General features: G+C 56.2%; 1 protein-coding gene across 5 annotated transcripts; it reads left to right on the forward strand.

The window, feature by feature from the left end:
* Window positions 1-4,852: 4,852 nt before the first annotated feature.
* FRMD8 (FERM domain containing 8) lies at window positions 4,853-26,906 on the forward strand. Of its 5 annotated transcripts, none has more exons than XM_033861038.2 (12): window positions 4,853-5,010; window positions 5,315-5,399; window positions 6,408-6,572; window positions 9,259-9,360; window positions 9,705-9,763; window positions 9,893-10,059; window positions 12,543-12,767; window positions 15,102-15,225; window positions 16,145-16,288; window positions 20,796-20,837; window positions 22,327-22,531; window positions 25,157-26,906. In XM_033861038.2, the coding sequence occupies exons 2-12, from the start codon at window positions 5,315-5,317 to the stop codon at window positions 25,273-25,275; spliced, it is 1,437 nt and encodes a 478-aa protein (XP_033716929.1). In that variant the 5' UTR covers window positions 4,853-5,010; the 3' UTR covers window positions 25,276-26,906. The 5 variants fall into 5 exon arrangements, with proteins under 5 accessions (XP_033716929.1, XP_033716931.1, XP_033716928.1 ...); XM_033861037.2 differs by having other exon boundaries at window positions 4,854-5,010; window positions 6,405-6,572; XM_033861040.2 differs by lacking the exon at window positions 6,408-6,572.
* Window positions 26,907-27,109: the final 203 nt, after the last annotated feature.

Below are 27,109 nucleotides of genomic sequence, written 5' to 3' on the forward strand. Positions count from 1 at the left end.
TCTCTGCTCCCATGTCATTTGGGAGGCTTGGGAAGTCATTAAAGGGGGTTTCCAGGTGTTGGTGTTGTCGAGGAAAATAATCGATACACAATGTATAATAGGAATTGAAAAGAGTTTTATTTGAGCCGAACTGAGGACTAGAGCCCGGAAGACAGCCTCTCAGGTAACCCTGAGGGACTGCTCCGGAGAACCATGGTTTTCGGCGCAGTTTTATGCCTTGTCAGAACAAAGAACATCAAACAAGTCAGGGAGACATTCTTTCATGGTTTCAAAAAAACAGATCAGCACGTACATAGAGCGTCAGTATGGCCTTGGCGCCTGGGAAGTGAGACTTATCATCGAAGGAGCACCAGCATTGGCGTCCCAGGAAGAGAGGCACTTAATCTTCTATTTATTTATTTGGCTGTGCTAGGTCTTAGTTGCAGCCTGCAGGATTTTTAGTTGCGGCATGTGAACTCTTAACTGCGGCATGCGAGATTTAGTTCCCTGACCAGGAATCGAACCCGGGCCCCCTGCATGGGGAGTGTGGAGTCTTAGCCACTGGACCACCAGGGAAGTCCCTAATCTTTATTTTTAATGTGGACATTCTTTGCTTCTGGTCAATGCGCCCTTTTCTCTAATGATTAAAGCAGACGTACAGTGTATCCTTGGTAGGCCACAAACAGGCTGTTCCAGTTAGCACCACATTCAAGTTAACTCAGGTATAAGCCATAACAACTCAGGTATGAGCCATAACTCAGGTATGAGCCATAACTCAGGTATGAGCCGTATAAGCCATAACTCAGGTATGAGCGTTTCCTTTGTTAGTGTCCACGTTCAGGACCACATCATCCAGGCCACGTTTCTGACATTCTCTGGCAACCTCACATCGATTCCTATGACGTAAGGCCCGGGAGACAGCAGTGGTGGGGATGTGGTGGCAGGGTGGGATGCACACATGCTACCGGAACACGGGGCAGGACAAGGGGGCAGACCCGTGGATGCAGGCAAGGTGCTGACTGCAGGTTTGGCTGCAAACGCAGAGAGAATGGCGGCGTACAGATGTACCACGTTCTTCACATCAACAGCCATAAAATATTCCGTCAGATTTCTATTCTCAGGAATGCTGGGAAGTTGGGGCCTGGGGTGGGGTTGAGGAGGAGGGGGTCTTCTCTCAAGGGCATGGAGATCCAGGGCTCAGGCACCACTGCCCAGAGAAAGCTGTGAAGTCCCCAAACGTGTCACCAACCCCTGGAGTTGCCTTGACCCCTCCCTTTCTCTCAACCTCACCACCATTCCGTGAGGAAACTGCGTTCATGTTACCTTCCAAACGGATCCCGAATCCAACCCCTCCTCACCTCCTCCACTGCTACTGCCCTGGCCCACAGCCATCATCACCTCCACTTGGATTCCTGTCCACAGCTGACCTCCCTGCCCCCACCCTGTCCCTCCCACCCACCCACTTCCCCTTCCAGTCTGTCCTCCACAGCAGTCAGATGACACAGTTGAAACTGAAGTAGACCATGTCTCTGCCCTGCTCCACACCCTGCAATGGCCCCATCCTGCTCAGACTCAAAACCAAAGCCTTCCAGGGACTTCCCTGGCGGTCCAGTGGTTAAGACTCCACGCTTCCACTGCAGGGGGCACGGGTTCCATCCCCGCTCGAGGAACTAAGATCCCGCAACCCACACGTCGCCATCAAAAAAACCTAAAAAAACAAAAAGCCAAACCCTTCCTAGGCTCCAGGTGCCCTCGAGGTGCCACCCTGGCTTCCTTCTCTTCTTCCAACAGGCTCCCGCCCCCAGGCCTTCACACTGGCTGCTCCCTCCTCCAGTCGGCCTCCTCTTGCCTGGGCTCAGACATCGCCTGCGCAGTGAGCCCGCCCTAACTGGCTCGCTGAATACTGCCATCTGCCCCACCTGCCCAGCATTCCAGGTGCCCCTTCCCTGGCCCAACCTTTTCTTTCACTCATCACCTTCTGACACACTATGCAATTAACTTGTTGTCTGTCTGAGCAGGGATCTCTGGCTGTTTTGTCCACTAATGTTACCTTAAAGGCTTAGAACTATGTGTGGCACAGTGTAGGCAATGAAGGAGAAATGAATGTGTGGACAAGTGAGGGAACAGCATTAGTGAGCTGCCCTGCAGCCAGCCCTGGGTCTCCAATTCTCTGTCCCCATCTCCAGTGGGCCCCAAAGAATGTAAAGTCCTCCAAATACCCGCAACCTGCCCCTCCAGGTCTCTTACAGCTCTTAGTTTCCCATCAAATGCCCAAGGACCAGCCCTGCTGATGCTTCTCCTCTCCCGCTGCTGCCAAAGCAGAACACATCCACCCCCACCACATTCTCACGGATAGACAAGTTCTAGGAAGCAGGGTTCCATCTCTGACCCCCTCCCCCTAGAGCTGCCCAGGGCCCTTAGGGCTGCCCCCAAGGACCTTCCCGAGTACTGGTCTCTCGCGGAGGGCTGGGCTGTTATCCTAGCTCTGCAGCTCGTTCTCTCCTGAGTGATGCTGGGCAATCCCTCTGTGGGCCTTCACTGTTTGCAAAAGTAAAGGACCAGCCCAGCAGATTGCTGAGTCTAAGGCCTCTTGGCTCTAAAGGCCTTCAGGCTGCCCTGTCACTTCAGAATGGGTCCCACTCTCTTCTCTAATCCCACCACACCTCCCCAGTTCAAGGGAGACCCATTGCCACTCCCCAGAGGCTGGCAGAAGGGCAGCCCCACCCCTGACTAGCTCTTCTCCAATCCTCCAGCAAGATCCACCAGCTTGACCCTCTGTCTGCCGGAGCAAAGCTCCGATCTTGACATTCTGTAGCTCACGACCTCCAAAATGGCCTCACTGTCTGCTAAACACACCACAGCCCTACCCCTGCTGTTCATGCCTGCCCCTCCAGCCCCCCCCCCCGCACCAGGTGCACCCCCACCTTCCCACCTGCTGTGCTCTGATGGCCCAGGGCTTCCCTGGTGTCCTAACCATGCTCCCACACCTCCCGCTACCTGGAATGCCTTCAGGAATCTCTTCCAGCGCCGCTCCTCGCTGGATCTGGGTTCCAGTCTCCTCACCACCACCACACGTACTGCCAGACGTCAGCTTTGTTACTGAACCTTTCTGATCCTGTTTTCTCATAGAATGGAAATATGATACTCACCTCTTAGTGTGTTACAAAGATTAAAGCACTTAGAAAAGGGTCCAGCACATCATATATGCTCCGCAAATGGGAGCTACTATTGTTCTCATCTCCACTCTGAAGGTCCATGAGGATGACATGAGGAAACACACGGGAAAGGGCCCAGCATACAGTAGGTGATCAGGAATTGAGGACGCTGCTCTTCCTGCTTGTGACATTTTATAGCTCTTAAAGCAATTCTGTCATCTTATGTAGCTTTAAACATGCATCTCTCGGGACTTCCCTGGTGGTCCAGTGGTTAAGACTCCGCACTCCCAATGCAGGGGGCCCTTGTGCCATCCCTGGTCAAGGAACTAGATCCCGCATGCCTCACGGTGCAGCCAAAAAAATAAATATTTAATTAAATAAATAAACATGCATCTCTCCTGGGCTTCTTTCCCTCTCCTCTCTCCCTCCACTCCCCAATGAAACCCCTGAGGGCAGGGACCACGTCTCACCCAGGTCTCCATCCCCTGCCCCAGCCCAGGCCACACACCCAGTAAGCACTCAACACACTGAACTGTGTTCACACTTCAGTCCAGCTGGTTTAGGGAGGCCACCAAGCCACTGCGGCCTGTCCCAGAGCTGAGAACGTGGAGGGAGATGCCGATTCCCACTGCTCACATCTGAACTTCCTTGAGTCCTCAGGTCATGCTGGGATGGAAGACATGATGTAATAGACCCACTGTGGGGGCAGTGTGGGTCCCGCAGGTCAGGCAAAGAGCTGTTTCAAATACTGAGGAAACTTGGACTGGGTTAGGAGCTGGAGCTGCCTTCCAGTGCGCTGGAATCAGGGCAGGGCGAGCCCTCTACCTCCCACCACCCCCCATCCCCTAGCCCATTGTTGTCACTTAGAACAACCTCTGGCTACTCTGGCTTAGGAAAGCGCCGTATGGACTTGTTTTTCTCTCTGAGGCACATCTACACCTCAGGCACACACATGCTGGCCTTGCCAGGACATACATGTTAGTGACATGACCCTGGGGATAAGTGGTTTCACACCTGCTTCTTCGAGGCCCCAATGCCTCTCCCAGCCTGCGAACGACGCAAGGTGTCCCAGGCTGTGTCTCCAAGATAGTGAAGGCTCATGTGACTGCTCCCTGGAATAACAGGTGTGCCCAGCCTGGATTTTTGACATGTAATTTGAGGACCTCTGGAGGTCATCGAGTACAACCTCTTCATTTTACAGAGGGAACTGAGGCCCGGAGGTGAAGGGGCTTGTCCAGGACGAGCGGGGACAGGGACCCTGTCCCCTGACCACCGCGGAGAGCCTACCACCCCTCACGGCCTCGAGGCGCTGCAGTAGAGGCGGCGGCCTGCGTCACCTTTACCTAACGCCCAGCACAGTGTGGCTCCATGATACGCAGCCACGAAGCATCTCCCTTTTACAGGTGAGGGGACCGGCCCAAAGTCACACGCGTTTGAGCGCCAGAGCTCGCGCCCCCATCCCCGATTTCCTTGAACCTTCGCCACACCCTGTTAGCGGCCAAGAGACGGGACCCTTGTTTGTGTGGGCCACTGGCCCTCCAGTCACTCGAGTAGGTGGCGAGGAACTTTCGCAACGCAGGCACAAGAAGCTGGAGGCGTGACGCCGGAATAGGCGCGAGCCGGCGAGGGGCGTGAGCGCGTGGGCGGCAGGCAGGGCGCCTGCGCGGCGGCCCCGAGCTCCGATTGGCTCCTGCGGGCCGGAGAGGCGGGGCCGTGTGCGGCGCTTCCTCCGCCTCTGCTTCCGCGTAGCAGCCCCGGGAGCTGGAGCCGAAGTGGGATTCGGAGTGCCGGCCGGCGGTGAGGCCGGGGCAGCAGCTGGTGGCCGGTGTCAGGGCAGGAACCTGGACTGAGGCGGCGGGCGCTGCGTCCCTGCAAGGTGAGGGAGCGGCGACGCCCTGCACGGGCCCCCGCCCCGGACGGGGGTGCGCCGTGCCGTGCCTGGGCACCCTGGCGAACCGAACTTGACCCGTCTTCTGACCACCACGGCCCCGACCCCTTCCACCTGCCCCGACCTCCAGTTGGCTGAGGACTCCCACCCCTGACCGCGCTAGTCAGCACACCAGTGCCTCCAGCCCTGGTTGTTCACCTTCGTAGATCAGTTCGGGACCCCTTCCTTACTCAGTGAGAGCTTGAAGGGCTCCGGACTCTTCACTAGCTGCTTTTTCTCTTTCCCTCTGCAGATGGACGGAACAGAAGGCAATGGGGGGCAACCCGGCCCCGCTGATCGGTCCCATCGAAGCAGCGTGTCCTCCGTGGGAGCCCGAGGTGGGTCCCTGTCCCCAGTCTTCTCCCCGCTGTACCCTCCTAGGGCCCCAGCCCTGAGGAAGTGGCCCTGGTTTGTCATCTCTTTCAGTGAAGAGAATCTTATTTATTAATTAACAAATAAGGTCTGTTGAGGTGGAAAAGTGACAAGTCAGTCAGGTATTAGCTATACTTTGCACCTGAGGCATTTGACACACTGACTTTCTGAAATCGGTCAACTAGCCAGAGGCCAGGCAGGATTGGAACCCCGAGTATATTGGCCTCGAAGCTGAGTGCTTCTTCATGGTACCTGTGGTTCCAGTGATGGAGAATTGAATCTGGCTGCTCTTTCAAGGGTCTCCTTTTGGCTCCAGGCTCCAAATAGGCATCCCACAGGCTGTCACAAGGGAACACTCAACTTTTTGGATTGTACTTCTGTTTGACACTGAAAGGCCATCGTGTTGAGTCCTGAGTCTTAAAGAGTCCCAAGGAAGCTGAGCGCTGGAACTGGCTTTACCCTGGGGTGGCCTTGAGAATCCTCTGTCCCCATGTTAGCTTGGGCCAGAGGGAGATAGTGATTTGCTTAAGGATGATAGCTCTCTCCCTCCCTGCTTGATTTACTAACTACTGTAACCTCAGGATGGGTTCAATCTATCTCTGCCTCAGTCCCACCTGTAGAATGTTCTCCTTCGGGGGAGAAGCACACCAGAGTCCTTGGGGCTGCCAGGGGAGTGTGTGTGGGTGCAGCAGCCCTAATTTTGAACTTCTGGGGGTTAGGGTGGGTCTAGGCTGGTCCCTGGGCTGGAATTGCTAGGTTTCTGGGTGGTTTGAGGGTCTTCAGTAAGTCCTAACAGACAGCACTCTTCACGGGGTCCTTAGGGGATGCCGGGGCTCTGCCTCTGGAATGTAGCCTTGGTCACCCTAAGGGTTGCAGGGTGGGGGCTGCAGCCCCAGAGCGGGGAGTGGAGGGCGCCTGGTTGGCATGCCTGGGCAGTGGGCCCAGCTGACCCTGCCTGGCCTCCATCGCAGCAGCCGACGTGCTGGTGTACCTGGCGGATGACACAATGGTGCCCCTGGCCGTGGAGAACCTGCCCTCGCTCACTGCCCATGAGCTGCATCAGGCCGTCCGTGAGGTCCTGCAGCTCCCGGATGTTGCCCTGGATGCCTTTGCGCTCTGGCTTGTCTCCCCTCTGCTGGGTAAGAGTTGGCAGTGAGAAGCCCAGGGGGAACGGCTGGAAGGGCGCTGACCAGTGGGGAAGGAAGGGGCAGCTTCTGGAACCTCTGGCCGCTATACATCGGGGGAAGGTGGGACATGTTTGTGTCCTGGAGCTGGCCGTGGCTTTCAGGACCCAGAGCCCTGAGAGGTGGCCTGGCTCCTCTGCCCCCGCCTCTCTTTTCTTTGTGCTGGAGGCAGAGGAGGGGCCAAGCCTACCCCTCAGCCTCAGTGCTGCTGGAGCCTGCACATCAGGAGGAGTGGGGGCGGCGGACAGGGAGGGAGGGGGCGCGTGTTCACCGAGCACGTGGTCTGTGCCACAGCCTGAGCTGGCATTTTGCAAGCAGAGTTTCACCTTATCCTCATGGCCCAGCCTGGTCACGCAGATGAAGAATTGAGGTTTGGAGCCATGGGACCAGTGAGTGGTGGGACCAAGATCAGAATGGAAGCCTGGGTGGCCCCCAACCAGCCTCCTTGAGCTGCATCCTGCTCCGTGGAGGCAGGGAGGAAGGTGGGACCCGGCCCAGGAAGCAGCCACCCCTGAGGATGGGACTTTTCCTGAGGGTCGGGAGGATGAGTGGGAACCCAGCTTCTCTGCAGGGGGCCTCCAGCCTTGCCTGGTTTCTGGCCCGTGATCACCCTGTCCTGCCCTTTCAGGCTGAGATCCCAAGGCGGGCGGGTGGAGTGGGAGTGAGGGCAGTGGGAGCCCTCCAGCCCGCAGGCCTGGGGGACATGAGGTGGGGGGGAATGGGGAGCTCCCTGGGGCCTCAGAATAGGGCTTCTAGCCTGCTGGCTTGGTCAGGAGAGGGACCAGGAGAGGATGCCCCAGCTGGTGCCGGGACCACGCATGTTTTCTGCACTCATTCCCCTCCCTTGTAGAGCAACAGGGGCGAGAAGGGTGTGCCTGGTCCCTGGGCCCCTAGGAGTTTGTGCCTGTGCCCTGGAGGGAGGGTATGCCCACTTGGTCGGAGAGGGAGTGCCTGTCTCCCCACCCCCACCCTCTAGTGGGAGCTTCCTGCCCAGCTACTGCTCTCGCCCACCCTCTTCCTGCTGATCCGTCTCTTTCCGCTGCTCCCCACCCAGCTCAGCTGCCCCTCCTTCACCCTTCTGGCTGTTGGTCAGGACCGCGGGCCCCTTGGCTCGTGTCTCTGCAAAGCTGGGGGTGGTTTCATGGGGCCCCTGCCCTACCTCAGGCTCCCTGTCCCTGTAGTGGGGCAACTCACTTCCTCCCCCACTCCCTCGTCATCGCATTCCTGCTCCCCCTTCACCGGAACATGAATGGGCTGCCTGTGTGGCCCGTGGGTCACCCTGGGGCACCGCCCCATCCCAGAGGCCCCAGCACAGAGTCAGCGCCCGCTTTGTTCCCAGGCTGGGTTCAGGAAGGCTGAAAGGCCGCTTCAGCTTTGACTTGGGCCCTCAGAGCTGTTGGTCCCGCACCACGCCCGGAGTGGGTGACATATGCCCCAGGGACGGGGTGCTGTCTGCTGGAGCCGCCCTTCAAGGTGGATGTTTGGGAGGGTTTGACCTTCTGCATGCCATTGTCACTCTGCATGGAACAGGGCTCCAGGGACTGTCAGTCTCGTTGGGGTGGCAGCCCCCAGGCAGGAAGGCCCCATCTGGAAGCGTGGGACGGCAGGGTCAGCGCAGTCCTCTTCTGATAACGGGAGTCCTCTGAGCTGCTGGGGCTCGGGGTGAGGCTGGCTGGGGACCGTGGACAGTGTCCCGGGGTCCCAGCTAGCCACTCACCTCATTCGTCTCACAAGTATGTGCAGAGCAGCCCGCCCACAATCTCGTACTGGGCAGAGAGCTAGACGCTAGGGGTCCGGTGAGGAACAGGAGTGAAAGTGTCCCTGCCCTCAGGGGACTCACGGTCTGAAGTGTGCCGGGAAGGCTTGCCAGGAGCAAGTTGCCAGGAGTGCTTCCTGGTGGAGCCACTGATCCTGGCGGCAGCTGGGTGGCATGGCGTTGAGGCAGGGAGCTTGCAGGATGGAAGATCAGCTGGAGCCCAGAGCCCCCGGGGGAGTTGCTGGGGTGGAGGCTGGCGGGGCAGAGGCCCAGGCAGGGCCAGGAGCAGGGGAGAACAGCCCCTTGGCCCTTTGGGCCTCAGTTACCAGCTTTGGGCTCTGCTTCCTAACGGCGGTGCTGGAGCCATCTGTACCACCGGCCCCAGCACCTTCCGTCTGCCACAGCCTCTCAGCTCCAGCCCATCCTGGGCACAGTAGGGAACAGTCAGAGGCTGACTCTGCCTGGAACCTGACCCCCTCTCATTGCTGTGTGGCTTTGTTTTTTTTGTTTGTTTGGGTTTCTTTTTGTTTCTTTGGCTGAGCCACACTGCATCCCAGACCAGGGATCGAGCCCACGCCCCCTGCAGTGGAACTGCGGAGTCTTAACCGCTGGACTGCCAGGGAAGTCCCTGTTGTGTGACTTTGGACACACCTTAACTTCTCTGAGCCTCATTTTTCTTCTCTGAGCCTCATTTTCATTGGATGAAATGAGGGTAGGGTTATCGCAGGGCAGTTGCCTTTAACCACTTGAAATGGTTCTGGACACTTTGTGCCTACTTCAGTTAATATTGGTCATGACGGCGTCATCGTTGCATTGTTGTTGTTGTTAGTGGGTGGCAGTCGCACTGGTCAGGGCTTCATGGCCGCCTCCCCTCTCGTCCTGCAGAGGTGCAGCTGAAGCCCAAGCACCAGCCCTACAAGCTGGGCCGCCAGTGGCAGGAACTGCTGCTGCGATTCACCGACGCTCCGGACGATGACGTGGCCATGGGTCAGTGCTGCTGCCTGTGCGTCCCTGTCTCGGGCCCACCGCGGTCTGGAGCACGGACCCCGGGCCCAGCCAGGCCTCCCCTGGCAGGTGGAGCTGCCCTGGCTGAGAGGCAGGGCCGGCATCTCCCCCAGAGGAGGGAGGGATCCCTTAGAGGAGCCCCGGAGGGGTGGGCTGGGGGCACAGTGAGCAGCTTGTGATAAGCCACGCCCCCTATCGCTGGACAGCCCGGGGGTTTTCTGAGTGGTGGTGGAGGAGGCTTGGGGAATGGAGACTGGGCCAGTCGGGGAGAGGGCAGAGCTGGCTGCGTGGGGCGGCCGGCCGGTGACCCCCTCCTTTCTCCCCAGATGAGCCTTCCCTGCAGTTCCGGAGGAACGTGTTCTTCCCCAAACGGCGGGAGCTCCAGGTGAGGCAGGGATTCCCAGGCGGTACCACCCAGGTCTGGCGCCCTGTGTCCAGCCTCCCCTTGTCCTGACCCCTGGACACTGGTGCCCCTCCCAGCTGAGCCACCCCTCCCTGCCACACCGGCCTGCAGATCCATGACAAGGAGGTCCTGCGGCTGCTCTACGAGGAGGCCAAGGGCAACGTGCTGGCCGCTCGGTACCCATGCGACGTGGAGGACTGCGAGGCCCTGGGCGCCCTGGTGTGCCGTGTGCAGTTCGGGCCCTACCAGCCTGGCCAGCCCACTGCCTGTGCCCTGAGGTGAGGGCCAGCGTGACCTGAGGCAGGGGCCCGAGGTGGGGAGGGTGACCTCGGAATCCTGGTTACAAGTGGTCTTGCCAGGTCCTGGAGTCAGGAGGCCCTGACGCTGTGTGACCTTGGGTGAGTCACCCCACCTCTCTGAACCTCCTTTTCCTCGTCTGCTCTGGGCTGAGGGGCCTGGGCAGTGGGAGATGGGGGAAGTGACGTCCGTGAGAGGACCCCCAGAGGTGTGTGAGGGTGGAGCCCGGCCTCCGTGTGAGGTCAGGGGGAGTTGGGCTTGTTCTTTTTTGGGGGTCGCAGCCAGGGTGTGGCCAAATACTGAGTCCCAGTTGTCAGTGACAGTCTCACTTAGTCTCGAGCTCCAGGGATGAGGCCCCATTTCCCGGACGTTCCAGTATGCCGGCTCTGTGCTTCCTACCATCTCTCTAGAAGCCGTGCTCTTTGCTGTGTGAATTGGCAGGGCCTGGGGTCGTGACGATTGAGCTACCCTGGAAGCAGACCAGGCTGTCTCTGAGCTCCGTGGACAGTGATCTTAAGGTTTAGAGATATTTCCAAAGAAGATGAACTTTTTTTTTTTTTAAACTGGTAACAGTTATGTAGCCTTTTTTTTTAATTTTTTAAAAAAACTTACTTATTTTATTCATTTTTGGCTCCATTGGGTCTTCGTTGCTGCGCGCAGGCTTTCTCTACTTGCGGCAAGCGGGGACTACTCTTCCTTGTGGTGTGCGGGCTTCACTGCGGTGGCTTCTCTTGCTGCGGAGCGCTGGCTATAAGGCGCACGGGCTTCAGTAGTTGTGGCGCATGGGCTCAGTAGTTGTGGCTCGTGGACTCTAGAGCGCAGGGTCAGTAGTTGTGGCACACAGGCTCCGCTGCTCCGCGGCATGTGGGATCTTCCCGGGCCAGGGCTCGAACCCGTGTCCCTTGCATTGGCAGGCGGATTCTTAACCACTGCGCCACCAGTGAAGCCCTGAAGATGAACTTTGAACACAGCCTGTCCTAGACCCAGGGCTCTAACCCACACCAGCCCTTCAGGGTACAGTTGTGTTGCGGGGGGAGGATGCACAGAGACAGGGCCCTGTGTCGGGGCCCAGCAGGGGCTACCCTGGGCTCAGTGGAGCCTGAGTGATCCCAGCTGAGCTGGCTGGAGGCTGGCAGCCGTAGAAATCCTGGCTCTCGTGATAGGCATGTCTGGTCCTATTGCAAGTGACAGCGAATCTAGCTCAGACTATTTGGACTTGAGGGACTTTGTCAAGAAATGGACGGGTCTGGGGTGATTGAGGTGCAGGGGCTCCAGTTGGGTACCCCCAACCTGCAGATCCTGTCCTCACTCTCCTCGCCCAGCCCTGTGTCCTCTGGGCCAGCTCTCAGTCAGACAGGCTCTTGTCTCGTGGTGGCCAGGTGGCCACAATAGTTGCACATTGGCAAGGAGAGACCTCATCCCTCACGTGACCAGAGTTCTAAGACTCATCTGGTGACTGGGCCCACGTCCACCCAAAGGAGACAGAGTGGCCAGAGTGCTGATTGGCTGAGGCCCAGATCCTCCCTTAGGACCTGCCATGAGCCTGCACAGATGCTGTGGACTGACAGTGGGAAGGCGGGATTTCCAATGACGAGTGGGCGCTGTGGCTGGAAGCAGGGATGTTGGGGGACAGATGATGAAGATGCCTACAGCAGCCCTGAGAAGTGGGGGCAGCCCCCTGGATACCCCTCCTCATGCCGCCCTGCAGTTGGGCCTCTCTGGGCATCAGGGTCCTTCCTTGCGTCAGCCCTGCTGCAGGGCCAGCCATCCCTTCCCATGGCCCGGGGTGTTGGTCCTCCAGAAGCCCCTGCGGGGACCCCTCCCCTCTTTGGTGACAGTGACAACCTCGGCCATATTTGTTTGGCACCCACCACATGCCAGGCGCCTGCCGGCACCCGTCCATGTGAGTAGGGATCCGTGTCCTTATTTAAACGTGGAGACGTAGACTTGGAGAGGGCGCTCACTGCTCTTAGGCTGGGCCCTGGCTGCAGTCCACCTGGAAGGGCCAGTGCCTGGCCAGAGTCAGGGGGCTGCCTGAGGGGGAAGAACGGTGCCGTCACGCCAGGATGCTTCCCGACTCTGTGTGTGTGATTGAAAATGCCCTTTCCTTCATGAACCTGTGCTGATGAGTTGTAGGTTGGTGGTTTTTTTACCTCCCTATTTGGCAGAACAGAACATTGATAGCTCTAGGACCACTTCTTGGTTGCGAAATCACCAGTTTAGAAACTGAAACCTTCCTCTGGCCACAGTCTGCTTCTGGGGTGGGCCTGGTTTCAGCTCTCATCCCGGTCTCCTGACTTCTCCTTCAGGCCTCTCATGCTGCAGGGTTCTCGGCAGTGGGCTCTCCGGGGGTCCGTGTGCAGGGTGCCCCCTGCCCTCCCCACGCCCTGGGAACCTCGGCGCCTCCCCAGCCTGCCGGCATGGAGCCGCCCTCATGCTGGGCCCTGTTTTCCTTCCTTCACAGGGAGAAGCTGGACTCCTTCCTCCCTGCCCACCTCTGTAAGCGGGGCCACGGGCTCTTCGCTGCCCTCCGGGGCCGTGGGACCAAGGCCGGAACTGGCGAGCAGGGCCTGCTGAACGCCTACCGCAGGGTGAAGGAGGTAGCCGGCAGCGAGAGCGAGCACGAGGCCTCCCTCAGCCCCCACTACCGCGCCTACCTCCTCAAGTGCCACGAGCTGCCCTTCTACGGGTGAGCGGCTCCCTGGCCGTGGCCACAGCCCCAGGCCCACTGTCCCTCCCTCAAGACCCCGTGAGCCCATCTCCGTTCCCGCTGAGCTCTGTCCTCACGCGAGGTGTGTCCGGATGCCAGCACCTGGGGCCCCGCAGGTCCCAGGCTGGACACTCGTCCTCCGCCTTCCCCATCACGGGCTAGGACACCAGACAGGTCCTCTCCTTCCTCCTGCCGCAGCCACGTGGTCCATGGACCTGCCCACCTCCCCCTCGGCCAGATCTCATTCATGCAGGCACGTCTAGCCAATAGCTCTTGTGTGCCTACTGTGTGCCCGCACCCTCTAGGTGCTGGAGACCTCAGTAAACAAAAGAGACCGCCATCCCTGCCCGTGAAGAGGCCGTTCTAGTGGCGAGAGAGACAGCAAGCAGTAGAAGCCGAGAACAGACTACAGGGGGGCAAGGGAGCAGCTGGACGGCCCGTGAGGACAGTGGCCGTACTCCACAGGGTACTGTGGCTCAGGCCGCACGGTGGTACCGCAGGAGGGGAGACGCGGCCAGATTCCAGAGACGTTGAGGGTGGAGTTGAAGGAATTTGCAAGATGTGCAGTACAGGAGGTGAAGGAGAGCAGGCAGAGAGGACTCCAGGTTTCTGCCTGAACAGCTGCAGGGTGGCCTTGTCATCAGCTGAGACAGGATGGTGTGTGGCGGGGGGCAGGTCAGGGAAGTTCGGGGGCTTGTCCTTGAACGTGTTGATTTTGAGATGCTCTCCAGCGACCCAGGTGGCGATCCTAGCGGGCATTTGGGTTTCTGAGTCTAGACTTGGGTAATGGGTGAGTCACCAGCATGCAGGTGCTGTTTGAAACCAGGAGCCCCAGCAAGTGAGTGTGGACCAGACAGAGAAGGAGCCCGGCCAGCAAGGCGGGAGGGTCTCCACCAGCCCGGCGAAAGGAGGTGTTGAGGAGGAGGGAGTGACCAAGCCTCAGGTGCTGCTGCTTCAAGGTCAAGTTCAACAGGTCCCGAGTGGCTGATAGTTGACCTTGGCTCCAGCATCTTGGGGGTAGCAGTGGGTGGAGGACAATGAGAAAAAGAATCAGTGAGTGTAACCAGCTCCTCAGGAGCTGCGCTGTGAGATGGAGCCCAGAGGCGGAGCAGCAGTGTGGCTGTGCGGCAGCAAAAGGTCTTTAGCTTTTATGGTGAGTGAGATGCATGTGGCCGCTGTTTGGGTTGCTTCAGTTTCCTCAGCGGATTAGGAGTCCCAGCCCTGAAGCGAGCCTGTGGCAGTCTTCCTGGAGTGGGAGCACCGGGCCGTGCTCTTGGAACTGAAGGTAGAGCGTGCTTGTCTCCAGTCCTGTCCTCGGGGCTGCAGGATTTTTTTTTATATATATAAATTTATTTTGTTTTTTTATTATTTTTGGCTGGGTTGGGTCTCCGTTGCTGCGCACGGGCTTTCTCTAGTTGCAGCGAGCGTGGGCTGCTCTTCGTTGAGGTGCACGGGCTTCTCATTGCAGTGGTTTCTCTTGTTGCGGAGCACGGGCTCTAGGCACGTGGGCTTCAATAGTTGCAGCACGCAGGCTCAGTAGTTGTGGCTTGCGGGCTCTAGAGCGCAGGCTTAGTAGTTGCGGCACATAGGCTTAGTTGCTCGGCGGCATGTGGGATCTTCCTGGACCAGGGCTCGAACCCGTGTCCCCTGCATTGGCAGGCGGATTCTTAACCACTGTGCCACCAGAGAAGCCTGGGGCTGCAGGATTTAACTAGGGCTCTGGCTTAGCCAGGGCTGAGGGGGCGTGTGGGCGAAGGCCCAGGGCAGCCAGAGGAGAGGAAGAGGCCGTGGCCGGGCAGGATGGAGGAGGGACAGCTCAGCGGGTGGGTGTCCTAAGGTTGATGCGCCCTTTCCCTTTCTTGGTGTCGAGTCCTGAAGCTGCTTCTCTGCCTGGGCAGCCCCTGGGAGACGGTGGGCAGCGGGGCTCTCCCAGCCTCCAGCAACCACAGCCTGCAGACCCTGAGCCCTTGGGCTCCTGGCTGTTCCCTGAACGTAACTTGCTCTGTCCCACACCCGGGTTCATGCTCTACCCTCTGCCTGCAGTGCCTACCCTTCGCTGTGCCACCCAGTTCCTCCTCCTGCCTGATCAGCTCAGATGCCACCACCTCCATGAAGCCTCCTTCTCGCCGCCCCCTCAGTTTCTCCCTCCCCTGGGGTGGGTTTCCATTTAACTTCTGTCACCCAAACAGCTTAAGCTTCTCAGGTGCCTGGGACAGGGGCTGGCCAGAGCATTCCCTGGTGGGTGAACCCAGACCCTGGGCCATCTGTTCTCGCTGCTGGAGGGGACAGCCTAACCCCACTTTCCCTCCCCAGGTCTGCCTTCTTCCACGGCGAGATTGACAAACCAGCCCAGGGCTTTTTGCACCGGGGAGGGCAAAAGCCAGTGTCTGTGGCCATCGGTCTGGAGGGTGTGCATGTCATTGACAGCAGGGAGAAGGTACCTGCTGCTCCTTCAGGGTGGGACCTGGAGTGGGGGCCTCACTGGAGAGGAAGGGAGTGGGGTCATTACCCAGGCCTTCCTGGTTCCCTTGGGCTTCTGGCTGGCCTGGGAGCAGGTGGGCGGCCTGTCTGGCCTCCTTCCCTCAGATGTCCCTGGGGCTTCCACTGTCATCCCGGGGGCTTCCCTGGGTCTGCTGTGGGTCAGCTCTCCTGCCCAGCCTGCTAGGCAGGGCGGTGGCGTGGACAGGGGGAGGCTGCAGCTGGAGACAGGTGGAGAGTCTGGTAGGGCCTGGCTGCTCTGCCTGGCCAGTGGCTGGAGACTAGCTGGTGGTTTTCCAAAGAAGCCCTGGGAGCTTCTCCTGCGGGACTGGGGGCCCTCCTTCCTGCATTTGGTGCTGGTTGTCTCGGCTGCCTGTGTAGGAGGTGGTGTCGGCAGCCTGCCCTGTGGGCCTCTCTGCGCCTGGACAGGGGTCCCTGCTAAGCCAGCAGAGAAGTTTGGGGGAGACTTCTGGTTGTCCCCAGGGAGGGATCCCAGCCCTTCCTGGGCGTCTGTGCCCCAACATGCCGGGCCCACATCCGGCCTCCTGCTGAGATGCTAACCAGCTGATTGCAGGGGAAAGGCCTCCCCTCCCCACCTTCCTTTCCCCGAGTCACTACCCCAGCTGTCAGGAGCTTGACCCACTGATGAGAAGTGCGTGGTTTAGGGGGTCTCATCCTCCCTGGACCACAGCCTCCTTTGAGGGTCTGATGGAAGCGGGGCTTCTTCTCCTGAGAGAAACTGACACCTGAATTTAGGCTCAGCCTTGGAGGTAAATAGCCTGGCCAGGTGTATCCTCCTGGCGATGCCCGCGTGGGATGGGGCAGGGGAGCAGGCCTCTGCCCAAAGGAGTCCAAGCTCTGTGTCTCCCGCTGGCCAGCACGTCCTGCTGGGCCTGCGCTTCCAGGAGCTGTCGTGGGACCACACCTCTCCCGAGGAGGAGGAGTCTGTCCTGTGGCTGGAGTTCGACGGGGACAATGAGGGCACACCGGTCAACAAGCTCCTCAAGATCTACTCCAAGCAGGTAGTGGTGGGTGTTGCCTGCACTGGGGGTGGGGATGGGGGTCGGGGAGGGTGTGCTCAGGGCGTCCCAGACTATTGGAGGCTCCAGGCTGGGTGGCAAGGAGGTGAGAGGGCTGCTGAGGGCCTGGGGACCAGGGGGCCAGCTCCTGCTGACTGGGAGCCACCCTTGCGGGTTCGGAAGGCCTGGCCAGGTGGTGGGGCAGTGGTTGGTGGAGGGCTGCCCGGTACTGTGTGACCAGCCCGCACTGGCTCCCTCGGTCCTTGAGCCCCCCGTGAGCGGGGCTCTCAGGTGACGAGCAGGCATGGAATGGCTAAGACCCCTCTTTGCCTTTGTTTCACTTTCATCCATTGGGCACCTGGTCTTCTCAGCCAAACCTTCATCCCCGCCCCTTCCCCTCCCACCCTGGTTTCTCCAGGAGAGCCCTTCCAGGACTCAGGGCCTCCTTGCTCTCCGCCCCAAGCACAGAGACGGGCTCCAGGGACTCCTGTGAAAGCACGTGCCCCCTCCTGGGGGCCCGCCACAGCCAGGCTTCTCCCGTTGCTCCCTCTACGCCTTCCTTCCCACCGCTGCACCCACTGCTCCAACCCCAGCAGCCTCTGCCCTGCTACACCCGATACCCGGTGCCTGCTCTTGCTCCTGCAGGCTCCCCTCCTGGGCCCTACGGGCCCCTCCCACCTCCTGCCCTTCTCCCCCTGTCTCCCCTGCTGGGCCTCCTTTCCAGGGCCTCGCAAGGGAGTTCTCTCCCTGTCCTAGCTCTTCCCTCTCTCGTCTTTGAACACTCGGCCGTCCCAACCTTTATGCTGATGACATCACATTTTCTACATCACTCTTAGTTCCCCGATCAGGGATCAAACCCATGCCCCCTGCAGTGGAAGCGCGGAGTCCTAACCACTGGACCGCCAAGGAATTCCGTAGAGTTCTTTTTTAAGTAAACATTTTATTGAATTATAATATACATGTAGAAAAGTGCCCAGCTCTTTTTTTTTCAATATATAAATCTATTTATTTATTTTTGGCTGCGTTGGGTCCTGGTTGCTGTGCACGGGCTTTCTTTAGATGTGGCAAGAGGGGGCTACTCTTCGTTGCCGTGCGCGGGCTTCTCATTGCGGTGGCTTCTCTTGTTGAGCACGGGCTCTAGGCGCGTGGGCTTCAGTAGTTGTGGCACGTGGGCTCAGTAGTTGTGGCTTACGGGCTTTAGAGCACAGGCTTAGTAGTTGTGGCACACAGGCTTAGTTGCTCCTCGGCATGTGGGATCTTCCCGGACCAGGGCTCGAACCCGTGTCCCCTGCATTGGCAGGTGGATTCTTAACCACTGCACCACAAGGGAAGCCCCCCAGCTCTTAATCTCAACAAATTTCCCCAAAGAAACCCATGTAACACCTTTCAGATTAAGAAAGACCCCTTGAGCCCCCTCCCAGCCTTGCCCCCACCAAGGGACCTCCACATCCTGACTTGTGTCACCCCAGAGTCATTCTGCCTGGTTTTGAGCCTTAGGGCAGTGGGTTCCCACAGTGTGTTCTGTTCTGCCCGGTGTCTTGCGCTCAGCCCTGTGTCTGTGAGCTCCATCCTCGTCCCCACTGCAGGTGGCAGTGCTTTGGTCTTTCATGCGGCTCTCGGGTGTTCCCACATGTGAATTTGCTGCTGTTGACTTTTCCATACCATAGCGGACGGGCACTTGGGTCTCCAGTTTGGGACTGTTGCAGACAGTGCTGCGTGGTCAGTGTTGCACATGTCCTCTGTGTGCGCGTCCAGGTACGCGCCCAGGAGCCGACAGGCCGGGTCACAGGCAGGTGCTGTGCTCGGCGTTCACCCACGGTGGCTGGATGCTGGCTGCGGCAGTAGTTAGCACTGTCATCGTGAACGTTCAGCCAGTCTGGTGGGTGAGGAGGAGTATCTCCTTGTGTTTTCTTCCTTTATTATTTAGTCACTTTATTGAGGTATAATTTACAATAAAAGTGAGTTTTAACACGTTCACACACCCTTGTAACCACTGCCACCACGGGCAAGCTGTGGAGGCGCTTAGATACATCCATGTATCTTTCTAGAGGGGAAATGTCTATTCACGTCTTTTGCCCATTTTTTTTTTCTTTTGCCCATTTTTTAATTGGCATTATTTCCATCACCCCCAAATCTCCATGTGGTTTTAATTGACAACACACACACACACACACACACACACACACACACGCACACGCACACTGATGAGGTTGAGCATCTTTTATGTGTGTATCCACCATCTGGATACCCTGTTCATTGAGGTCTTTTGCCAATTTTTCTTTGGGGTTGTGCTTTTTTTTTTTTAATTGTTTTGTACATTTTGCTTCTGATTTAAGACTCACCTCTTCACCCGCTACTTGACAGCTCCCCTTAGCTATCCCTAGAGTTCAGCTTTCTCCAGAATGTCATAAACACATGCATCATAGTTACCCAGGAGAAACGGAGATATATGTCCACACAAGACTTATACTAAGATATTCATAGCAGCTTCGTTTGTCATAACCAAAGAATTGGAAACAACATAAACGTCTGTCAACTGGTAGATAGATAAACAAATAGTGGTCCAGCCCTGCAGTATCTATACTGTATGCAGCCTTTTGAGCCTGGCCTCTGTCACTAAGCTTCATGCTCCTGAGATTCGTCCACATTTCGTGGTGTAGCGGTTCGTTCCTGCTGATTGTTGAATAGTATTCCGTTGTATGGATGCACTGCAGGTCAGCTCTTCACCCACTTGTTTGGGTTGTTTCCTGTTTGGGCCTTTTGTGAATAAAGCTGCTCTGAACATTTGAGTACAGGCTACTGTGTGGGCGTGTGCCTTCATTTCTCTTGCATAAATACCTAGGAATGGGATTACTGGACTGTATGATAAACATATAATCAGCTTTACTAGAAACTACCAAATGGTTTTCCAAAGTGACTGCACCATTTTGTTATCCCACCAGCAATGTCTGAGAGTCCCAGTAGCTCCGCATGCTTGCCCAGCACTTGGTGTGGTCAGTTTTTGTTTGTTTGCCATTCTAATAACTGTATGGTAGTGATAAGTCATTGTGGTTTTAATTTGCATTTTCATAATGACTAATGATGTTGATTATCCATCCGTGTGTTCATTTGCTATCCATAGGTCTTCTTTGATGGAATGTCTGATCAAATCATTTGTCCTTTTTTTTTTTTTACTTTTTTTTTTCTAACATCTTTGTTGGAGTATAATTGCTTCACAATGGTGTGTTAGTTTCTGCTCTACAACAAAGTGAATCAGCTATACATACACATATATCCCCATATCTCCTCCCTCTTGCGTCTCGCTCCCACCCTCCCTATCCCACCCCTCTAGGTGGTCACCAAGCACCGAGCTGATCTCCCTGTGCTATGTGGCTGCTTCCTACTAGCTATCTGTTTTACGTTTGGTAGTGTATGTATGTCCATGCCACTCCCTCACTTCGTCCCAGCTTACCCTTCCCCCTCCCCGTGTCCTCAAGTCCATTCTCTATGTCTGCATCTTTATTCCTGTCCTGCCCCTAGGTTCTTCATAACCAATTTTTTGTTGTTGTTGTTTTTAGATTCCATATATATGTGTTAGCATACGGTAATTGTTTTTCTCTTTCTGACTTACTTCCCTCTGTATGACAGGCTCTAGGTCCATCCACCTCACTACAAATAGCTCAATTTCGTTTCTTTTTATGGCTGGGTAATATTCCATTGTATATATGTGCCACATCTTCTTTATCCATTCAGCTGTCGTTGGACACTTAGGTTGTTTCCATGTCCTGGCTATTGTAAATAGAGCTGCAATGAACATTGTGGTACATGACTCTTTTTGCATTATGGTTTTCTCAGGGTATATGCCCAGTCGTGGGATTGCTGGGTCGTATGGTAGTTCTATTTGTAGTTTTTTAAGGAACTTCCAAACTGTTCTCCGAAGTGGCTGTATCAGTTTACATTCCCACCAACAGTGCAAGAGGATTCCCTTTGTCCATTTTTTTTTCCTTTATCCATTTTTTAAATTGGGTTGTTTTCTTACCAAGCTGTAAGAGTTCATTATATATTCTGCCTACCGGTCCCTTATCTGATATATATTTTGCAGATGTCTTCTTTCAATCTATAACTTGATGTTTTTTCCTAAAAAATGTCTTTTAAAAAGATGTTCTTAAATCTTCCAGTCCATTTATTTTATATCTCCATTTATTTGTCTTTGATTTCTTTCACTAACATTTTATGGTTTTCAGCATACAAGTCTTGTGCATCTTTTATTAGATTTATCTCCCCCTCCCCCTTTTTTGGTGCTACCAGAGATGGTACTATTTTTAATTTCAATTTCCAGTTATTCATTGTGGTGTATAGAAATGCACCTGATTCTGTTACCATATATCCTTTTATCCTGTAACCCTGTTGAACTCACTCACTATTTCTAGTATCTTTTTTGCAGATTCTTTGTGATTTTCTGTGTGGACAGTTACATTGTCTATGAACAGGGACAGTTGTATTCTAACTTTCCAGTCTGTTTGCCTCTCAGTTGTCTTGGCTGATAGCACTGCCTCGGACCCCCGTTACAGTGGTGAGTAGGTGTGAGCAGACATCCTTGACTTGAGGGGAAAGCATTCAGTCTTTTTTTTTATATAAATTTATTTATTTCTTTTTGGCTGTGTTGGGTCTTTGTTGCTGCTTGCGGGCTTTCTCTAGTTGTGGCGAGCGGGGGTTACTCTTAGTTGTGGTGTGCGTGCTTCTCATTGCGGTGGCTTCTCTTGTTGCGGAGCGTGGGCTCCAAGCGTGCGGGCTTCAGTAGTTGTGGCACGCGGGTTCAGCAGCTGTGACGCGCGAGCTCTAGAGCACAGGCTCAGCAGTTCTGGCGCACGGGCCTGCGGCATGTGGGACCTTCCCAGACCAGGGCTCGAACCCGCGTCCCCTGCATCAGCAGGCGGATTCTTAACCACTGCGCCAACAGGGAAGCCCAAGCATTCCGTCTTGCTCTGAGTAGGTGTGGTGTTAGCTGTGTGTTTTTCATAGACGCCTGTCGTCAGGTTAAGGAAGTTCCCGTCCATTTCTAGTTTGCTGAGTTGTATCCCGAGTGGATATTTCATTCTGTCGGATGTGGCTGAGGTATAACGGCAGCGTCCCCGAACCTCAGGAGCATCAAGCGGTGTTAGAGAAACTCAGAGGGCTCAGGGCCTGTCCCCACCGGCTGCCCGCTGCCCAGCGCCCCTCTCAGCTCAGCGCAGTTCCCTCGGGGAGGCGAGGAGGCCGGTGTGGAGCCCGGACCCGCCTGTGCACGGTTCCCTGCCCTGCTCTCCCTGCGCAGGGCAGCTTGTGTGGCTCTGGGGAGGCCTCGGGCCACCCCATCGGGCAGCTGGGCACCAGCTGCCCCCTTGGCCTCTGACCCTGCTCCCCAGCGGGTTCTCTTAGGACATGCGGCAGGCATCTGTTCACCTCAGTCCCTGCTGTGTCCTGCCGCCTGCAGCGGGGTGACACTTCATAAACACATGCTGCCTAAGCGACACCACCTGCTGGCAGCTTTCTGTCTGTGGGTCTGCAATCCCCTGCCATCCCCGCCATATGGTGCCCAGACCGTGCCCGCTGACATCTGGTCACATCACCTTTTATGTCAACATGCATAATGTTTCCAGTCTGTTGAGAAGACGTCACTTTAGAAGAACGTGCCCAGAGGGAGCCGCTTTCCCCGCCCGGTGACCTCACCACCGCCTTCTCCTTGACTGCGGGTTCTTCTCTCAGCGAACGCACAGGCCCAGAGAGCCCTGCCCCCTCCTCCCTCCCGACCTGCGCCTTCTAGCTAGAGTGTTCCTTCTTTCCCAGCCCATCTCTGACCCCTGAAGTCCCCCCACATGGGAGGCCTCCCCTGCCTCTGGCCCACAGAGCACACCCCCCTTCCTTCTCCTTGCGTAAAGGGTGTTGGTTTCCTCATTGCCTCCCCCACCAGAGGGCAGGGGGCTGTGGGTTCGGTTCATCTGGCTCTGCAGCAGGTAGGGAGAGGTGGGCCTGGGCCAGGGCTCCCCCCGCCAGGCCTCACGCTGGCCCCCTCTCCTCCCCAGGCCGAGCTGATGAGCAGCCTCATCGAGTACTGCATCGAGCTGAGCCAGGCCGCGGAGCCCGCCACCCCTCAGGAGAGCGCGGCCGGCCCGGCCTCGGCCCCTGGCTCCTCACCACCGCCCACTCAACACCCCCAGCTGCGGAGGCAGGGCAGCGTGGTGTGCAGCCGGATCCAGCATCTCTCCACCATCGACTACGTGGAGGAGGGTGAGTGACCCCCTTGCCGTGTACACGTGTACCTACGCGCGTGCACACGCACGCCATGGGGAGCTCTGGAGGGTAGGGAGGTGGGGAGCAATTCCAGACCCGGTGAGTTAGCCTCCAGCGGCAGGACCTGGCTTGGGGCGTGGGGGGCAGGCTGGGCACAGGTGTCCCATCGTCTGAGCTCTGCGACAGGGAATCTGAGGCCTCTGGGGCTCTGGCAGTAAGAGCCCTTCTCCGTCCCTTCTCACTGCTGCGTCCGCAGACGTGTCCAGATGTGAAAAAGTAGAAATTACCAGTGTCTGTTATTAAAGGTGTGGGTACAGGAACGATGGGCCCACACCCTGTGGGATCAGTCCAGCTGGTAAAGATGCCATACGTACCCTAGCACACTGTGGTGTCTTGGATCGAGTCCCAGAACAGACAGCGGACATTGTGGAAGAACAGGTGAAATCCACAGGTTTGCCGCTTAGTTGATAAAGCTGTACCAGTGTTCTTATCTATGACACAGACCGTGGTAACAGCCGGCCCGTGCTGACACAGGAGAGGCTTATGAGGATATGCAAGCACTCTATGTATTATCTGTGCAACTTTTCTGTAAGTCTAGAATTATTCCAAAATAAAAAGGGTTTTTTTTTTTTTGGTTTTCAAATGGCAAGAGGTTCACAAAATAGCACTGAGTAGAAAAAATCAGGTACTAGGAGAAAATCAGGCACGAGTACTAGGTACTAGGTGCTCATTAGCATGCGAGATAGCGTCCACGTGCACAAGGAGGGAGGGACCCCTTTGCAGCCATCAGCTGCTGTAACTTTCCTTTTTTCTTCGTGCTTCGTTCTGGCATTTAAATTTTTACAAGCATGTCATTTTTATCATCGGAAAAAGCAAAATAATTTATAATTTTTCTCTGACACACTTGTTACCACAGTTGCTGTCTTCCTCTCCTAGTGAGCTCAGCCCCTTCCCCCGCCATCCCCTGTTGGTGGACATCATAGTTACAGTTGACCCTTGAACAACACCGGTTTGTGCTGCGCGGATCCACTTACACGCGGGTCTTTTTCAGTAGTAAATACTGGTTGGTTGAATCGGTGGATAAGGAGGAACCACGGGTATATGAAGGGCCAACTGTAAGTTATACACAGATTTTCGACTGCGCAGAGGGTTGGCATTGTCCTAGGGCTGACTGTAGTTCTCAGCTACTACAAACAACGTACCTGTAGCCAAATCCTTACCTGGAATCTGAACTGTTTCCTCAGGATAAATTCCTAGAAATGGGGTTGCTGGGTCAGAGTGTGTGCCCACTGTGCCCGTCCCAGGAGGAAAGGAGGCACCTGCCTTCCCCACCCTCACCCACGATGGGTGTTATCGTCCTGAGGGGCGGAGAACTCACTGGAGTTAGGGTTTGGATGCTGGTGAAGTGGCATCGTTTCTACACGCTTGATCACGTACAGTTTCTTCCTGCGTTGCTGTTCATTTCTGTTGCCTGTTTTTCTTTTGTGGCTTGAGTTTTTAAATTAACGTCTTATGTTAATATGGTGTATTTGTCAGAATTAATGAACCGATATGATGCAGTATTATTAACTAAAGTCCTTAGTTTTAACCTAACGTCCTTTTTCAGTCCCAGGGTCCCATCCAGGACACCACCCTACATTTGGTTGTCATGTCTCCTTAGGCTCCTCTTGGCTGTGACAGGTTACTCAGACTTTCCTTGTTTTTTGATGACCTTGACAGTCTCGAGGCGTACTTGTCAGGGATATCGTAGGATGCCCCTTTATTGGAATTTCTCTTACGATTTTCTCATTATTAGATGGGGTTATGGGTTTGGGGGAGGAAGATCACAGAGGTAACATGCCATTTTTACTACATCATATCAAAGGTACCTTATCAACATGATTTATGACTGTTGATATTAACCTTGATCACCTGGCTTGAAATTTTTAACTTTTAAGAAGTCTTTTTAGGGACTCCCCTGGCGGCCCAGTGGTTAGGACTCCAGGCTTCCACTGCCAGGGCCCTGGTCGGGGAACTAAGATCCCGCAAGCCTCGCAGTGAGGCCAAAGAAAAAGAGGTCTTTTTATCTCATTGAGGGTTACCTTCAGCCAGTAGTATGTGTTATAGGTATTTTGTGGTTTTGGCCTGTTCTTTTTTTCTTCTTCTTCTTTTCTTTTTTTGTAATTGAATTATAGTTGACATACAATATATTATATATTGTGATATATATAGTGATTTTGACAAACATAGTGATTCAGTATTTTTATATGTTACAAAATGATCGTAAGTCTAGTTACCATCTGTCACCATACAGAGTTATTACAATATTATTGACCACATTCCATATGCTATGTATTACATCCCTGTGACTTACAGCTGGAAGTCTGCACACCTCTCTGGTCTCTTCTTGAACAGGCTTAGACAGCACAGCAGGCCCAGCATCAAATGCAAACCCTGGTGGCCTCTGATTTGGAGGCTGGCCACCCACCCCACGTGTCCTGTCGTTGGTGGGAGAGCTGGGGTGGGGCTGAGGCTCAAAGCCGGCAGGAGTGAAGAGGAGAGCTCATCCTGAACAGGCTCCAGAAGGGGCTCCCCTGGGGCTGGGCCCCCTCCCCTCAGCGTGTCCCTCTTGCTCCCCGACAGGTGAGCAGATCAAGCGGGTGAAACCGAAGCGCAGCACGTCCTTCTTCAGCCGGCAACTCTCCCTGGGCCAGGGGACCTACGCCGTGGTGCAGCCCACCGAGAGCCTGGAGCAGGGCTGAGGGCCGCGGTGCCTGGTGGGAGGGCGCGGGGGCAGCCCCCGGGCGTGGCCCAGCATCATGCTACCTGAGGGGGAGCGCTGGGAGGAGGGCAGCCTCAGCGTGTGGACAAGTCACTTCTGTACCCGGGACACTGCCCGGGCTGCGCTGTGCAGAGCCAGCTGGGGGCAGCCGCAGGATCCCTCCTGCAGCCTGCCTGCCCTCCCTCTGGACGCTGGGCCCCGCTGCAGTCTCAGGACCAATCTGACCAGGCACCGGCCGCCCCCTCCCACCCAGGGACTCGCCTTTGTGCCCCTCTCAAAACGGACAGTATCCCCTGCCCTGAAGTCCCCGCTGGAGGCAGGTGTCCCCACTGGAGGAGGAATAGGGCTCAGGACACTTGGGCGTACTATGTGTCTTTGGTCTTTCCCCTGGACTTTGGTGACCACATCCCTGCATTCCTTCTGCTGCATTCCAGCCCACACCACCAGGCTGGGACATGGCCCTGCGGGGAGAGGGCAGGGGGCCTCCCTGGACTGAAACACAGCAGGAACAGCGAAGGTGAGGCCCCCACCAAGCCCTCCCCGGCTGGATGAAACTGGATGGCCCCTGCGCCCCTCACTCAGGCCTCTTTTGTGGGCAGGAGACACTCTGACCAGAAGGAAAGTGTGCTTGCTCATCTTTGGTGATGCCACTGTGCTGGGAGCTGGCTGTCCTGTGGACCAGCAAGTCCACTGGACCCACGGTCCACACCCGGAGGAGCTCCCAAACCCCCTTGGGCTTCAGGTTTTAGTTTTGATCTTTCTTTGTCTGCTTTGGTTCCATGAAGCCTGTGAACTTGGGCAACTCACAAGGTTGCTGCCACCAGCCTCAGAGCCACTGGCGCTCCTTCCAGGATGGCGCTGTGGTTTCACCCAGCCTGAGCCAGGGGGCCGGCCCATGCACGGGAAACCCCAGGACGGGAGTGGTCTCCTCCTTCCTGAGGACCTTGTAGGTAGGCTGGATGTGGCCTGGGCATGGCTCTTCCCACACCCGCCTGCCTTCCCCCAGATGAGCTGGCCGCGGGGAGGGCCTCCCAGCCCTCGGGCTCCTCCGTGGTAGGTCCCTGGCTTTCATGAGCGCTTCCTGGGACTTGAGGCAGTCCCAGCTCAGCACAGGCTTTGCTTTGTCTTCCCTTCCCAGGGGAGAATGTGGGAGAGGAAATGTGAACCTCTTGTCTCTGGATTTCCAGTCACCTCCTTCTCTCTTTGGTGACTCTTGAGCATTCCAGATGTTTCGAGGTGGCTTGCCTTTCAGCAGTAGGGACTGTTATCTGTCAATACACAGGCGTCTCCAGTCCTTTGGAACGTCCTAGCCGTAGGACACCTCATCTCTCCTCCTGGAACCCCTCCCCGGCTCCCAGCTCACTGTTCTGATGCCAGGTGCATTCTTACCTGATGGGTTGAGGGGCCTGGCGGGGGGGGGGGCGGTGGTGTACACACAAACTACTTGTTTTGACTCTTCAGCCTCTTTTTCCTATTTTCTTAGCATCCACTGTACCTTAACTTTTTCTGCCTGCCCTTTCGGGCAGAGCAGTATCTTACTAAGTGTCCTTCGAATATTCTTATCCTTTCGTATCATGTGACTTATCAATAATAAAATCAATTTCCAGCAAATTTTGGGGTGGTTTATGGTGTGAAATAACGAGAGTGTGTTAATTACAGCCTGGGAGTTAATTATAGGCTGTGTATTGGGATGCAGCCCGCTGGGCTTGCCAAGCTAGACACAGGTGGAGAACCCAGAGTAAAGCTTTTTAGTCTCAGCGGTTGGTGAGGGACTCCCAGGGTGGGAAGGTCCAAGGGGGCTTTTGGGGTTCATG

Source organism: Tursiops truncatus, chromosome 8 (genome assembly GCF_011762595.2).
Source record: "Tursiops truncatus isolate mTurTru1 chromosome 8, mTurTru1.mat.Y, whole genome shotgun sequence".
NCBI classification, from domain to species: Eukaryota; Metazoa; Chordata; class Mammalia; order Artiodactyla; family Delphinidae; genus Tursiops; species Tursiops truncatus.

Excerpts from the sequence above, each read along its gene's own strand:
- FRMD8 (XM_033861037.2), top strand. The coding sequence starts at position 5,315 with ATGGACGGAACAGAAGGCAATGGGGGGCAACCCGGCCCCGCTGATCGG. Across the intron at positions 6,573-9,258 it reads GCTTGTCTCCCCTCTGCTGG|AGGTGCAGCTGAAGCCCAAG; the intron begins GTAAGAGTTGGC and ends CTCGTCCTGCAG. Across the intron at positions 22,532-25,156 it reads CATCGACTACGTGGAGGAGG|GTGAGCAGATCAAGCGGGTG; the intron begins GTGAGTGACCCC and ends GCTCCCCGACAG.